The sequence below is a fragment of the Strongylocentrotus purpuratus genome, unplaced genomic scaffold, assembly GCF_000002235.5.
Source record: "Strongylocentrotus purpuratus isolate Spur 01 unplaced genomic scaffold, Spur_5.0 spur5_scaffold_7, whole genome shotgun sequence".
Lineage (NCBI taxonomy): Eukaryota > Metazoa > Echinodermata > Echinoidea > Camarodonta > Strongylocentrotidae > Strongylocentrotus > Strongylocentrotus purpuratus.
This window is the reverse complement of record NW_022145613.1, coordinates 28,450,880-28,466,805: the sequence shown is the minus strand read 5'-3', so window position 1 is coordinate 28,466,805 and position 15,926 is coordinate 28,450,880. Positions and strand designations below refer to the sequence as shown.

The 15,926-nt window shown below is 40.4% G+C and overlaps 1 protein-coding gene across 2 annotated transcripts in view; it reads right to left on the bottom strand.

The window, feature by feature from the left end:
• The window catches only part of LOC585768 (mucin-5AC), a 70,362-nt gene that overhangs the window by 13,235 nt on the left and 41,201 nt on the right, over positions 1-15,926 (bottom strand). For both annotated transcript variants that reach the window (XM_030974082.1, XM_030974083.1), the window contains 18 exons: positions 14,905-15,265; positions 13,843-13,865; positions 12,840-13,508; positions 11,921-12,505; positions 11,142-11,586; positions 11,002-11,024; positions 10,224-10,668; positions 10,000-10,022; positions 8,998-9,666; positions 7,996-8,664; positions 6,994-7,662; positions 6,076-6,660; positions 5,075-5,743; positions 4,072-4,740; positions 3,069-3,737; positions 2,068-2,736; positions 1,067-1,735; positions 64-732 (listed from right to left, as the gene is read on the bottom strand). In XM_030974082.1, coding sequence (XP_030829942.1) covers positions 64-732; positions 1,067-1,735; positions 2,068-2,736; positions 3,069-3,737; positions 4,072-4,740; positions 5,075-5,743; positions 6,076-6,660; positions 6,994-7,662; positions 7,996-8,664; positions 8,998-9,666; positions 10,000-10,022; positions 10,224-10,668; positions 11,002-11,024; positions 11,142-11,586; positions 11,921-12,505; positions 12,840-13,508; positions 13,843-13,865; positions 14,905-15,265 — 9,180 coding nt within the window. The remainder of the gene's footprint in view (positions 1-63; positions 733-1,066; positions 1,736-2,067; positions 2,737-3,068; positions 3,738-4,071; positions 4,741-5,074; positions 5,744-6,075; positions 6,661-6,993; positions 7,663-7,995; positions 8,665-8,997; positions 9,667-9,999; positions 10,023-10,223; positions 10,669-11,001; positions 11,025-11,141; positions 11,587-11,920; positions 12,506-12,839; positions 13,509-13,842; positions 13,866-14,904; positions 15,266-15,926) is intronic.

Sequence of the window (15,926 nt, the reverse complement as noted above, 5' to 3'; positions counted from 1 at the left end):
TCCCCTTAAACAAGGTTTTGTTAAAAGTACATCCTGTTTTTTATTATGAGCACTTGACCTAACCTGTAGTCGTTCCCGATGTTGTCTCCGGTGTTGTTCCCGTTGTTGTAGCTGTGGTCGTTTCTGTTGTTGTGTCAGGTGGTGGACTTGTTGTTTTTCTCGTTGTTGTACCTGTTGTTGTTCCCGTTGTTGTAGCTGTGGTCGTTTCTGTTGTTGTGTCAGGTGGTGGACTTGTTGTTTTTCTCGTCGTTGAACCTGTTGTTGTTCCCGTTGTTGTAGCTGTGGTCGTTTCTGTTGTTGTGTCAGGTGGTGGACTTGTTGTTTTTCTCGTTGTTGTACCTGTTGTTGTTCCCGTTGTTGTAGCTGTGGTCGTTTCTGTTGTTGTTTCAGGTGTTGTACCTGGTGTACTACAGGTTACCGTGTAGTGTCGACCACAACACAAGTACCTGACTTCGTAATCAGGGCAACGAGGCATATTAGGATGGTTTCTACATAGGAGACCTGTACTCTTGTCGCATGTCACATCATCATCAGTCTCATTGGAGAAGGTGTGCGTATCAGCCGTTCGACATTCCACGTCTTTGGGGAAAGCACAATCATCAGGGAATCCTGGGATGTGCTTAGCATCTTCTAGTAGCTCTACTTCATCTCCATCTTGCTCAATTTGAAGGCCGGAATTCTGGTTAATCCAGCCATACCACACGCAGTAATTGACGTACTTCTCAACACATTCTGGACAAAATAACAAAACACAAATATATAGAGTACAAATTATAAGTATTAAGATATGCCAACACCCACAAAGGGAATATTATGATCGTTTGATTTTCCCTCAACCCACAAACCAAAAGTTACAAACTCTCATTTCAAGCGTTAAATTCTCTTTAAAACGCTTATGAATATAAGATCTGTGTATCACCACGGTATACAATGTAATTATATATATGATTTCTATCAACACAAAAACAGTTTCATAGTTTTTTGCAATATGCCAACAAATGAATCCCCTTAAACAAGGTTTTGTTGAAAGTACATCCCGTTTTTTATTATGAGCACTTGACCTAACCTGTAGTCGTTCCCGATGTTGTCTCCGGTGTTGTTCCCGTTGTTGTAGCTGTGGTCGTTTCTGTTGTTGTGTCAGGTGGTGGACTTGTTGTTTTTCTCGTTGTTGTACCTGTTGTTGTTCCCGTTGTTGTAGCTGTGGTCGTTTCTGTTGTTGTGTCAGGTGGTGGACTTGTTGTTTTTCTCGTCGTTGAACCTGTTGTTGTTCCCGTTGTTGTAGCTGTGGTCGTTTCTGTTGTTGTGTCAGGTGGTGGACTTGTTGTTTTTCTCGTTGTTGTACCTGTTGTTGTTCCCGTTGTTGTAGCTGTGGTCGTTTCTGTTGTTGTTTCAGGTGTTGTACCTGGTGTACTACAGGTTACCGTGTAGTGTCGACCACAACACAAGTACCTGACTTCGTAATCAGGGCAACGAGGCATATTAGGATGGTTTCTACATAGGAGACCTGTACTCTTGTCGCATGTCACATCATCATCAGTCTCATTGGAGAAGATGTGCGTATCAGCCGTTCGACATTCCACGTCTTTGGGGAAAGCACAATCATCAGGGAATCCTGGGATGTGCTTAGCATCTTCTAGTAGCTCTACTTCATCTCCATCTTGCTCAATTTGAAGGCCGGAATTCTGGTTAATCCAGCCATACCACACGCAGTAATTGACGTACTTCTCAACACATTCTGGACAAAATAACAAAACACAAATATATAGAGTACAAATTATAAGTATTAAGATATGCCAACACCCACAAAGGGAATATTATGATCGTTTGATTTTCCCTCAACCCCAAACCAAAAGTTACAAACTCTCATTTCAAGCGTTAAATTCTCTTTAAAACGCTTATGAATATAAGATCTGTGTATCACCACGGTATACAATGTAATTATATATATGATTTCTATCAACACAAAAACAGTTTCATAGTTTTTTGCAATATGCCAACAAATGAATCCCCTTAAACAAGGTTTGTTGAAAGTACATCCTGTTTTTTATTATGAGCACTTGACCTAACCTGTAGTCGTTCCCGATGTTGTCTCCGGTGTTGTTCCCGTTGTTGTAGCTGTGGTCGTTTCTGTTGTTGTGTCAGGTGGTGGACTTGTTGTTTTTCTCGTTGTTGTACCTGTTGTTGTTCCCGTTGTTGTAGCTGTGGTCGTTTCTGTTGTTGTGTCAGGTGGTGGACTTGTTGTTTTTCTCGTCGTTGAACCTGTTGTTGTTCCCGTTGTTGTAGCTGTGGTCGTTTCTGTTGTTGTGTCAGGTGGTGGACTTGTTGTTTTTCTCGTTGTTGTACCTGTTGTTGTTCCCGTTGTTGTAGCTGTGGTCGTTTCTGTTGTTGTTTCAGGTGTTGTACCTGGTGTACTACAGGTTACCGTGTAGTGTCGACCACAACACAAGTACCTGACTTCGTAATCAGGGCAACGAGGCATATTAGGATGGTTTCTACATAGGAGACCTGTACTCTTGTCGCATGTCACATCATCATCAGTCTCATTGGAGAAGATGTGCGTATCAGCCGTTCGACATTCCACGTCTTTGGGGAAAGCACAATCATCAGGGAATCCTGGGATGTGCTTAGCATCTTCTAGTAGCTCTACTTCATCTCCATCTTGCTCAATTTGAAGGCCGGAATTCTGGTTAATCCAGCCATACCACACGCAGTAATTGACGTACTTCTCAACACATTCTGGACAAAATAACAAAACACAAATATATAGAGTACAAATTATAAGTATTAAGATATGCCAACACCCACAAAGGGAATATTATGATCGTTTGATTTTCCCTCAACCCCAAACCAAAAGTTACAAACTCTCATTTCAAGCGTTAAATTCTCTTTAAAACGCTTATGAATATAAGATCTGTGTATCACCACGGTATACAATGTAATTATATATATGATTTCTATCAACACAAAAACAGTTTCATAGTTTTTTGCAATATGCCAACAAATGAATCCCCTTAAACAAGGTTTGTTGAAAGTACATCCTGTTTTTTATTATGAGCACTTGACCTAACCTGTAGTCGTTCCCGATGTTGTCTCCGGTGTTGTTCCCGTTGTTGTAGCTGTGGTCGTTTCTGTTGTTGTGTCAGGTGGTGGACTTGTTGTTTTTCTCGTTGTTGTACCTGTTGTTGTTCCCGTTGTTGTAGCTGTGGTCGTTTCTGTTGTTGTGTCAGGTGGTGGACTTGTTGTTTTTCTCGTCGTTGAACCTGTTGTTGTTCCCGTTGTTGTAGCTGTGGTCGTTTCTGTTGTTGTGTCAGGTGGTGGACTTGTTGTTTTTCTCGTTGTTGTACCTGTTGTTGTTCCCGTTGTTGTAGCTGTGGTCGTTTCTGTTGTTGTTTCAGGTGTTGTACCTGGTGTACTACAGGTTACCGTGTAGTGTCGACCACAACACAAGTACCTGACTTCGTAATCAGGGCAACGAGGCATATTAGGATGGTTTCTACATAGGAGACCTGTACTCTTGTCGCATGTCACATCATCATCAGTCTCATTGGAGAAGGTGTGCGTATCAGCCGTTCGACATTCCACGTCTTTGGGGAAAGCACAATCATCAGGGAATCCTGGGATGTGCTTAGCATCTTCTAGTAGCTCTACTTCATCTCCATCTTGCTCAATTTGAAGGCCGGAATTCTGGTTAATCCAGCCATACCACACGCAGTAATTGACGTACTTCTCAACACATTCTGGACAAAATAACAAAACACAAATATATAGAGTACAAATTATAAGTATTAAGATATGCCAACACCCACAAAGGGAATATTATGATCGTTTGATTTTCCCTCAACCCACAAACCCAAAGTTACAAACTCTCATTTCAAGCGTTAAATTCTCTTTAAAACGCTTATGAATATAAGATCTGTGTATCACCACGGTATACAATGTAATTATATATATGATTTCTATCAACACAAAAACAGTTTCATAGTTTTTTGCAATATGCCAACAAATGAATCCCCTTAAACAAGGTTTTGTTGAAAGTACATCCCGTTTTTTATTATGAGCACTTGACCTAACCTGTAGTCGTTCCCGATGTTGTATCCGGTGTTGTTCCCGTTGTTGTAGCTGTGGTCGTTTCTGTTGTTGTGTCAGGTGGTGGACTTGTTGTTTTTCTCGTTGTTGTACCTGTTGTTGTTCCCGTTGTTGTAGCTGTGGTCGTTTCTGTTGTTGTGTCAGGTGGTGGACTTGTTGTTTTTCTCGTCGTTGAACCTGTTGTTGTTCCCGTTGTTGTAGCTGTGGTCGTTTCTGTTGTTGTGTCAGGTGGTGGACTTGTTGTTTTTCTCGTTGTTGTACCTGTTGTTGTTCCCGTTGTTGTAGCTGTGGTCGTTTCTGTTGTTGTTTCAGGTGTTGTACCTGGTGTACTACAGGTTACCGTGTAGTGTCGACCACAACACAAGTACCTGACTTCGTAATCAGGGCAACGAGGCATATTAGGATGGTTTCTACATAGGAGACCTGTACTCTTGTCGCATGTCACATCATCATCAGTCTCATTGGAGAAGGTGTGCGTATCAGCCGTTCGACATTCCACGTCTTTGGGGAAAGCACAATCATCAGGGAATCCTGGGATGTGCTTAGCATCTTCTAGTAGCTCTACTTCATCTCCATCTTGCTCAATTTGAAGGCCGGAATTCTGGTTAATCCAGCCATACCACACGCAGTAATTGACGTACTTCTCAACACATTCTGGACAAAATAACAAAACACAAATATATAGAGTACAAATTATAAGTATTAAGATATGCCAACACCCACAAAGGGAATATTATGATCGTTTGATTTTCCCTCAACCCACAAACCCAAAGTTACAAACTCTCATTTCAAGCGTTAAATTCTCTTTAAAACGCTTATGAATATAAGATCTGTGTATCACCACGGTATACAATGTAATTATATATATGATTTCTATCAACACAAAAACAGTTTCATAGTTTTTTGCAATATGCCAACAAATGAATCCCCTTAAACAAGGTTTTGTTGAAAGTACATCCCGTTTTTTATTATGAGCACTTGACCTAACCTGTAGTCGTTCCCGATGTTGTATCCGGTGTTGTTCCCGTTGTTGTAGCTGTGGTCGTTTCTGTTGTTGTGTCAGGTGGTGGACTTGTTGTTTTTCTCGTTGTTGTACCTGTTGTTGTTCCCGTTGTTGTAGCTGTGGTCGTTTCTGTTGTTGTGTCAGGTGGTGGACTTGTTGTTTTTCTCGTCGTTGAACCTGTTGTTGTTCCCGTTGTTGTAGCTGTGGTCGTTTCTGTTGTTGTGTCAGGTGGTGGACTTGTTGTTTTTCTCGTTGTTGTACCTGTTGTTGTTCCCGTTGTTGTAGCTGTGGTCGTTTCTGTTGTTGTTTCAGGTGTTGTACCTGGTGTACTACAGGTTACCGTGTAGTGTCGACCACAACACAAGTACCTGACTTCGTAATCAGGGCAACGAGGCATATTAGGATGGTTTCTACATAGGAGACCTGTACTCTTGTCGCATGTCACATCATCATCAGTCTCATTGGAGAAGATGTGCGTATCAGCCGTTCGACATTCCACGTCTTTGGGGAAAGCACAATCATCAGGGAATCCTGGGATGTGCTTAGCATCTTCTAGTAGCTCTACTTCATCTCCATCTTGCTCAATTTGAAGGCCGGAATTCTGGTTAATCCAGCCATACCACACGCAGTAATTGACGTACTTCTCAACACATTCTGGACAAAATAACAAAACACAAATATATAGAGTACAAATTATAAGTATTAAGATATGCCAACACCCACAAAGGGAATATTATGATCGTTTGATTTTCCCTCAACCCCAAACCAAAAGTTACAAACTCTCATTTCAAGCGTTAAATTCTCTTTAAAACGCTTATGAATATAAGATCTGTGTATCACCACGGTATACAATGTAATTATATATATGATTTCTATCAACACAAAAACAGTTTCATAGTTTTTTGCAATATGCCAACAAATGAATCCCCTTAAACAAGGTTTGTTGAAAGTACATCCTGTTTTTTATTATGAGCACTTGACCTAACCTGTAGTCGTTCCCGATGTTGTCTCCGGTGTTGTTCCCGTTGTTGTAGCTGTGGTCGTTTCTGTTGTTGTGTCAGGTGGTGGACTTGTTGTTTTTCTCGTTGTTGTACCTGTTGTTGTTCCCGTTGTTGTAGCTGTGGTCGTTTCTGTTGTTGTGTCAGGTGGTGGACTTGTTGTTTTTCTCGTCGTTGAACCTGTTGTTGTTCCCGTTGTTGTAGCTGTGGTCGTTTCTGTTGTTGTTTCAGGTGTTGTACCTGGTGTACTACAGGTTACCGTGTAGTGTCGACCACAACACAAGTACCTGACTTCGTAATCAGGGCAACGAGGCATATTAGGATGGTTTCTACAAAGGAGACCTGTACTCTTGTCGCATGTCACATCATCATCAGTCTCATTGGAGAAGATGTGTGTATCAGCCGTTCGACATTCCACGTCTTTGGGGAAAGCACAATCATCAGGGAATCCTGGGATGTGCTTAGCATCTTCTAGTAGCTCTACTTCATCTCCATCTTGCTCAATTTGAAGACCGGAATTCTGGTTAATCCAGCCATACCACACGCAGTAATTGACATACTTCTCAACACATTCTGGACAAAATAACAAAATACAAATATATAGAGTACAAATTATGAGTTTAAGATATGCCAACACCCACAAAGGGAATATTATGATCGTTTGATATTCCCTCAACCCACAAACCAAAAGTTACAAACTCTCATTTCAAGCGTTAAATTCTCTTTAAAACGCTTATGAATATAAGATCTGTGTATCACTACGGTATACAATGTAATTATATATATGATTTCTATCAACACAAAAACAGTTTCATAGTTTTTTGCAATATGCCAACAAATGAATCCCCTTAAACAAGGTTTTGTTGAAAGTACATCCCGTTTTTTATTATGAGCACTTGACCTAACCTGTAGTCGTTCCCGATGTTGTCTCCGGTGTTGTTCCCGTTGTTGTAGCTGTGGTCGTTTCTGTTGTTGTGTCAGGTGGTGGACTTGTTGTTTTTCTCGTTGTTGTACCTGTTGTTGTTCCCGTTGTTGTAGCTGTGGTCGTTTCTGTTGTTGTGTCAGGTGGTGGACTTGTTGTTTTTCTCGTCGTTGAACCTGTTGTTGTTCCCGTTGTTGTAGCTATGGTCGTTTCTGTTGTTGTGTCAAGTGGTGGACTTGTTGTTTTTCTCGTTGTTGTACCTGTTGTTGTTCCCGTTGTTGTAGCTGTGGTCGTTTCTGTTGTTGTTTCAGGTGTTGTACCTGGTGTACTACAGGTTACCGTGTAGTGTCGACCACAACACAAGTACCTGACTTCGTAATCAGGGCAACGAGGCATATTAGGATGGTTTCTACATAGGAGACCTGTACTCTTGTCGCATGTCACATCATCATCAGTCTCATTGGAGAAGATGTGCGTATCAGCCGTTCGACATTCCACGTCTTTGGGGAAAGCACAATCATCAGGGAATCCTGGGATGTGCTTAGCATCTTCTAGTAGCTCTACTTCATCTCCATCTTGCTCAATTTGAAGGCCGGAATTCTGGTTAATCCAGCCATACCACACGCAGTAATTGACATACTTTTCAACACATTCTGGACAAAATAACAAAATACAAATATATAGAGTACAAATTATGAGTTTAAGATATGCCAACACCCACAAAGGGAATATTATGATCGTTTGATATTCCCTCAACCCACAAACCAAAAGTTACAAACTCATATTTCATGCGTTAAATTCTCTTTAAAACGCTTATGAATATAAAATCTGTGTATCACCACGGTATACAATGTAATTATATATATGATTTCTATCAACACAAAAACAGTTTCATAGTTTTTTGCAATATGCCAACAAATGAATCCCCTTAAACAAGGTTTTGTTGAAAGTACATCCTGTTTTTTATTATGAGCACTTGACCTAACCTGTAGTCGTTCCCGATGTTGTCTCCGGTGTTGTTCCCGTTGTTGTAGCTGTGGTCGTTTCTGTTGTTGTGTCAGGTGGTGGACTTGTTGTTTTTCTCGTTGTTGTACCTGTTGTTGTTCCCGTTGTTGTAGCTGTGGTCGTTTCTGTTGTTGTGTCAGGTGGTGGACTTGTTGTTTTTCTCGTCGTTGAACCTGTTACTGTTCCCGTTGTTGTAGCTATGGTCGTTTCTGTTGTTGTGTCAAGTGGTGGACTTGTTGTTTTTCTCGTTGTTGTACCTGTTGTTGTTCCCGTTGTTGTAGCTGTGGTCGTTTCTGTTGTTGTTTCAGGTGTTGTACCTGGTGTACTACAGGTTACCGTGTAGTGTCGACCACAACACAAGTACCTGACTTCGTAATCAGGGCAACGAGGCATATTAGGATGGTTTCTACATAGGAGACCTGTACTCTTGTCGCATGTCACATCATCATCAGTCTCATTGGAGAAGATGTGCGTATCAGCCGTTCGACATTCCACGTCTTTGGGGAAAGCACAATCATCAGGGAATCCTGGGATGTGCTTAGCATCTTCTAGTAGCTCTACTTCATCTCCATCTTGCTCAATTTGAAGGCCGGAATTCTGGTTAATCCAGCCATACCACACGCAGTAATTGACATACTTTTCAACACATTCTGGACAAAATAACAAAATACAAATATATAGAGTACAAATTATGAGTTTAAGATATGCCAACACCCACAAAGGGAATATTATGATCGTTTGATATTCCCTCAACCCACAAACCAAAAGTTACAAACTCATATTTCATGCGTTAAATTCTCTTTAAAACGCTTATGAATATAAAATCTGTGTATCACCACGGTATACAATGTAATTATATATATGATTTCTATCAACACAAAAACAGTTTCATAGTTTTTTGCAATATGCCAACAAATGAATCCCCTTAAACAAGGTTTTGTTGAAAGTACATCCTGTTTTTTATTATGAGCACTTGACCTAACCTGTAGTCGTTCCCGATGTTGTCTCCGGTGTTGTTCCCGTTGTTGTAGCTGTGGTCGTTTCTGTTGTTGTGTCAGGTGGTGGACTTGTTGTTTTTCTCGTTGTTGTACCTGTTGTTGTTCCCGTTGTTGTAGCTGTGGTCGTTTCTGTTGTTGTGTCAGGTGGTGGACTTGTTGTTTTTCTCGTCGTTGAACCTGTTACTGTTCCCGTTGTTGTAGCTATGGTCGTTTCTGTTGTTGTGTCAAGTGGTGGACTTGTTGTTTTTCTCGTTGTTGTACCTGTTGTTGTTCCCGTTGTTGTAGCTGTGGTCGTTTCTGTTGTTGTTTCAGGTGTTGTACCTGGTGTACTACAGGTTACCGTGTAGTGTCGACCACAACACAAGTACCTGACTTCGTAATCAGGGCAACGAGGCATATTAGGATGGTTTCTACATAGGAGACCTGTACTCTTGTCGCATGTCACATCATCATCAGTCTCATTGGAGAAGATGTGCGTATCAGCCGTTCGACATTCCACGTCTTTGGGGAAAGCACAATCATCAGGGAATCCTGGGATGTGCTTAGCATCTTCTAGTAGCTCTACTTCATCTCCATCTTGCTCAATTTGAAGGCCGGAATTCTGGTTAATCCAGCCATACCACACGCAGTAATTGACATACTTCTCAACACATTCTGGACAAAATAACAAAATACAAATATATAGAGTACAAATTATGAGTTTAAGATATGCCAACACCCACAAAGGGAATATTATGATCGTTTGATATTCCCTCAACCCACAAACCAAAAGTTACAAACTCATATTTCATGCGTTAAATTCTCTTTAAAACGCTTATGAATATAAAATCTGTGTATCACCACGGTATACAATGTAATTATATATATGATTTCTATCAACACAAAAACAGTTTCATAGTTTTTTGCAATATGCCAACAAATGAATCCCCTTAAACAAGGTTTTGTTGAAAGTACATCCTGTTTTTTATTATGAGCACTTGACCTAACCTGTAGTCGTTCCCGATGTTGTCTCCGGTGTTGTTCCCGTTGTTGTAGCTGTGGTCGTTTCTGTTGTTGTGTCAGGTGGTGGACTTGTTGTTTTTCTCGTTGTTGTACCTGTTGTTGTTCCCGTTGTTGTAGCTGTGGTCGTTTCTGTTGTTGTGTCAGGTGGTGGACTTGTTGTTTTTCTCGTCGTTGAACCTGTTACTGTTCCCGTTGTTGTAGCTATGGTCGTTTCTGTTGTTGTGTCAAGTGGTGGACTTGTTGTTTTTCTCGTTGTTGTACCTGTTGTTGTTCCCGTTGTTGTAGCTGTGGTCGTTTCTGTTGTTGTTTCAGGTGTTGTACCTGGTGTACTACAGGTTACCGTGTAGTGTCGACCACAACACAAGTACCTGACTTCGTAATCAGGGCAACGAGGCATATTAGGATGGTTTCTACATAGGAGACCTGTACTCTTGTCGCATGTCACATCATCATCAGTCTCATTGGAGAAGATGTGCGTATCAGCCGTTCGACATTCCACGTCTTTGGGGAAAGCACAATCATCAGGGAATCCTGGGATGTGCTTAGCATCTTCTAGTAGCTCTACTTCATCTCCATCTTGCTCAATTTGAAGGCCGGAATTCTGGTTAATCCAGCCATACCACACGCAGTAATTGACATACTTCTCAACACATTCTGGACAAAATAACAAAATACAAATATATAGAGTACAAATTATGAGTTTAAGATATGCCAACACCCACAAAGGGAATATTATGATCGTTTGATATTCCCTCAACCCACAAACCAAAAGTTACAAACTCATATTTCATGCGTTAAATTCTCTTTAAAACGCTTATGAATATAAAATCTGTGTATCACCACGGTATACAATGTAATTATATATATGATTTCTATCAACACAAAAACAGTTTCATAGTTTTTTGCAATATGCCAACAAATGAATCCCCTTAAACAAGGTTTTGTTGAAAGTACATCCTGTTTTTTATTATGAGCACTTGACCTAACCTGTAGTCGTTCCCGATGTTGTCTCCGGTGTTGTTCCCGTTGTTGTAGCTGTGGTCGTTTCTGTTGTTGTGTCAGGTGGTGGACTTGTTGTTTTTCTCGTTGTTGTACCTGTTGTTGTTCCCGTTGTTGTAGATGTGGTCGTTTCTGTTGTTGTGTCAGGTGGTGGACTTGTTGTTTTTCTCGTTGTTGTACCTGTTGTTGTTCCCGTTGTTGTAGCTGTGGTCGTTTCTGTCGTTGTTTCAGGTGTTGTACCTGGTGTACTACAGGTTACCGTGTAGTGTCGACCACAACACAAGTACCTGACTTCGTAATCAGGGCAACGAGGCATATTAGGATGGTTTCTACAAAGGAGACCTGTACTCTTGTCGCATGTCACATCATCATCAGTCTCATTGGAGAAGATGTGTGTATCAGCCGTTCGACATTCCACGTCTTTGGGGAAAGCACAATCATCAGGGAATCCTGGGATGTGCTTAGCATCTTCTAGTAGCTCTACTTCATCTCCATCTTGCTCAATTTGAAGGCCGGAATTCTGGTTAATCCAGCCATACCACACGCAGTAATTGACGTACTTCTCAACACATTCTGGACAAAATAACAAAACACAAATATATAGAGTACAAATTATAAGTATTAAGATATGCCAACACCCACAAAGGGAATATTATGATCGTTTGATTTTCCCTCAACCCACAAACCAAAAGTTACAAACTCTCATTTCAAGCTTTAAATTCTCTTTAAAACGCTTATGAATATAAGATCTGTGTATCACCACGGTATACAATGTAATTATATATATGATTTCTATCAACACAAAAACAGTTTCATAGTTTTTTGCAATATACCAACAAATGAATCCCCTCAAACAAGGTTTTGTTGAAAGTACATCCCGTTTTTTATTATGAGCACTTGACCTAACCTGTAGTCGTTCCCGATGTTGTCTCCGGTGTTGTTCCCGTTGTTGTAGCTGTGGTCGTTTCTGTTGTTGTGTCAGGTGGTGGACTTGTTGTTTTTCTCGTCGTTGAACCTGTTGTTGTTCCCGTTGTTGTAGCTGTGGTCGTTTCTGTTGTTGTTTCAGTTGGTGGACTTGTTGTTTTTCTCGTTGTTGTACCTGTTGTTGTTCCCGTTGTTGTAGCTGTGGTCGTTTCTGTTGTTGTTTCAGGTGTTGTACCTGGTGTACTACAGGTTACCGTGTAGTGTCGACCACAACACAAGTACCTGACTTCGTAATCAGGGCAACGAGGCATATTAGGATGGTTTCTACAAAGGAGACCTGTACTCTTGTCGCATGTCACATCATCATCAGTCTCATTGGAGAAGATGTGTGTATCAGCCGTTCGACATTCCACGTCTTTGGGGAAAGCACAATCATCAGGGAATCCTGGGATGTGCTTAGCATCTTCTAGTAGCTCTACTTCATCTCCATCTTGCTCAATTTGAAGGCCGGAATTCTGGTTAATCCAGCCATACCACACGCAGTAATTGACGTACTTCTCAACACATTCTGGACAAAATAACAAAACACAAATATATAGAGTACAAATTATAAGTATTAAGATATGCCAACACCCACAAAGGGAATATTATGATCGTTTGATTTTCCCTCAACCCACAAACCAAAAGTTACAAACTCTCATTTCAAGCGTTAAATTCTCTTTAAAACGCTTATGAATATAAGATCTGTGTATCACCACGGTATACAATGTAATTATATATATGATTTCTATCAACACAAAAACAGTTTCATAGTTTTTTGCAATATGCCAACAAATGAATCCCCTTAAACAAGGTTTTGTTGAAAGTACATCCCGTTTTTTATTATGAGCACTTGACCTAACCTGTAGTCGTTCCCGATGTTGTCTCCGGTGTTGTTCCCGTTGTTGTAGCTGTGGTCGTTTCTGTTGTTGTGTCAGGTGGTGGACTTGTTGTTTTTCTCGTTGTTGTACCTGTTGTTGTTCCCGTTGTTGTAGCTGTGGTCGTTTCTGTTGTTGTGTCAGGTGGTGGACTTGTTGTTTTTCTCGTCGTTGAACCTGTTGTTGTTCCCGTTGTTGTAGCTGTGGTCGTTTCTGTTGTTGTGTCAGGTGGTGGACTTGTTGTTTTTCTCGTTGTTGTACCTGTTGTTGTTCCTGTTGTTGTAGCTGTGGTCGTTTCTGTTGTTGTTTCAGGTGTTGTACCTGGTGTACTACAGGTTACCGTGTAGTGTCGACCACAACACAAGTACCTGACTTCGTAATCACGGCAACGAGGCATATTAGGATGGTTTCTACAAAGGAGACCTGTACTCTTGTCGCATGTCACATCATCATCAGTCTCATTGGAGAAGATGTGTGTATCAGCCGTTCGACATTCCACGTCTTTGGGGAAAGCACAATCATCAGGGAATCCTGGGATGTGCTTAGCATCTTCTAGTAGCTCTACTTCATCTCCATCTTGCTCAATTTGAAGGCCGGAATTCTGGTTAATCCAGCCATACCACACGCAGTAATTGACATACTTCTCAACACATTCTGGACAAAATAACAAAATACAAATATATAGAGTACAAATTATAAGTATTAAGATATGCCAACACCCACAAAGGGAATATTATGATCGTTTGATATTCCCTCAACCCACAAACCAAAAGTTACAAACTCTCATTTCAAGCGTTAAATCCTCTTTAAAACGCTTATGAATATAAGATCTGTGTATCACCACGGTATACAATGTAATTATATATATGATTTCTATTAACACAAAAACAGTTTCATAGTTTTTTGCAATATGCCAACAAATGAATCCCCTTAAACAAGGTTTTGTTGAAAGTACATCCTGTTTTTTATTATGAGCACTTGACCTAACCTGTAGTCGTTCCCGATGTTGTCTCCGGTGTTGTTCCCGTTGTTGTAGCTGTGGTCGTTTCTGTTGTTGTGTCAGGTGGTGGACTTGTTGTTTTTCTCGTTGTTGTACCTGTTGTTGTTCCCGTTGTTGTAGCTGTGGTCCTTTCTGTTGTTGTTTCAGGTGTTGTACCTGGTGTACTACAGGTTACCGTGTAGTGTCGACCACAACACAAGTACCTGACTTCGTAATCAGGGCAACGAGGCATATTAGGATGGTTTCTACAAAGGAGACCTGTACTCTTGTCGCATGTCACATCATCATCAGTCTCATTGGAGAAGATGTGCGTTTCAGCCGTTCGACATTCCACGTCTTTGGGGAAAGCACAATCATCAGGGAATCCTGGGATGTGCTTAGCATCTTCTAGTAGCTCTACTTCATCTCCATCTTGCTCAAGTTGAAGGCCGGAATTCTGGTTAATCCAGCCATACCACACGCAGTAATTGACATACTTCTCTACACATTCTGGACAAAATAACAAAATACAAATATATAGTGTACAAATTATAAGTATTAAGATATGCCAACACCCACAAAGGGAATATTATGATCGTTTGATATTCCCTCAACCCACAAACCAAAAGTTACAAACTCTCATTTCAAGCGTTAAATTCTCTTTAAAACGCTTATGAATATAAGATCTGTGTATCACCACGGTATACAATGTAATTATATATATATGATTTCTATTATCACAAAAACAGTTTCATAGTTTTTTGCAATATGCCAACAAATGAATCCCCTTAAACAAGGTTTTGTTGAAAGTACATCCTGTTTTTTTATTATGAGCACTTGACCTAACCTGTAGTCGTTCCCGATGTTGTCTCCGGTGTTGTTCCCGTTGTTGTAGCTGTGGTCGTTTCTGTTGTTGTGTCAGGTGGTGGACTTGTTGTTTTTCTCGTTGTTGTACCTGTTGTTGTTCCCGTTGTTGTAGCTGTGGTCGTTTCTGTTGTTGTGTCAGTTGGTGGACTTGTTGTTTTTCTCGTTGTTGTACCTGTTGTTGTTCCCGTTGTTGTAGCTGTGGTCGTTTCTGTTGTTGTTTCAGGTGTTGTACCTGGTGTACTACAGGTTACTGTGTAGTGTCGACCACAACACAAGTACCTGACTTCGTAATCACGGCAACGAGGCATATTAGGATGGTTTCTACATAGGAGACCTGTACTCTTGTCGCATGTCACATCATCATCAGTCTCATTGGAGAAGATGTGTGTATCAGCCGTTCGACATTCCACGTCTTTGGGGAAAGCACAATCATCAGGGAATCCTGGGATGTGCTTAGCATCTTCTAGTAGCTCCACTTCATCTCCATCTTGCTCAATTTGAAGACCGGAATTCTGGTTAATCCAGCCATACCACACGCAGTAATTGACATACTTCTCAACACATTCTGGACAAAATAACGAAATACAAATATATAGAGTACAAATTATGATTATTAAGATATGCAAAAGTCCACAAAGGGAATATTATTATCATTCGTCTTTCCCTAAACCCCAAAACCTAAAGATAAACACAATTTCAAGCTTTAAATTCTATGTTCATAATAAAAAACGAACATGAATATAAGGTCTGTGTGTCACCACAGTAGGTACCATATTTTATATTTGATTTCTATCAATCCAGATACGGTTTCACGTCTTCTAGCATTATACCAAAAATTCATTCCCATTACACTACTTTGTATTCTGGAAGCTTAACATATTATTGACAACAAGAAGGTCACGTAATATACTGTTGTTGGCGGCTCTGATACTTTAGTTGTTTCTGGTGTTGTTTTTGGTGGTGTGCGTATTGTAATACTTGGTGTAATATAATATATTTCATTACTTTAGCTTCCTTCTATTATTTCCGATTTAAGGAATCAATGCAATTCACATGAAGAAAAAAAATTTTGGAAATATGCAAATAAATCAGTATTATTTATGTGGGCATCGGATGTAAATGGATGATTTGTTCATAACGAAGAGCACATAAATGCAAATCAATTACGTTTGGACTCATGCAAAGATTCAAATGGATCCTTTTCAGTCGAATTTCGTTCCGTTACC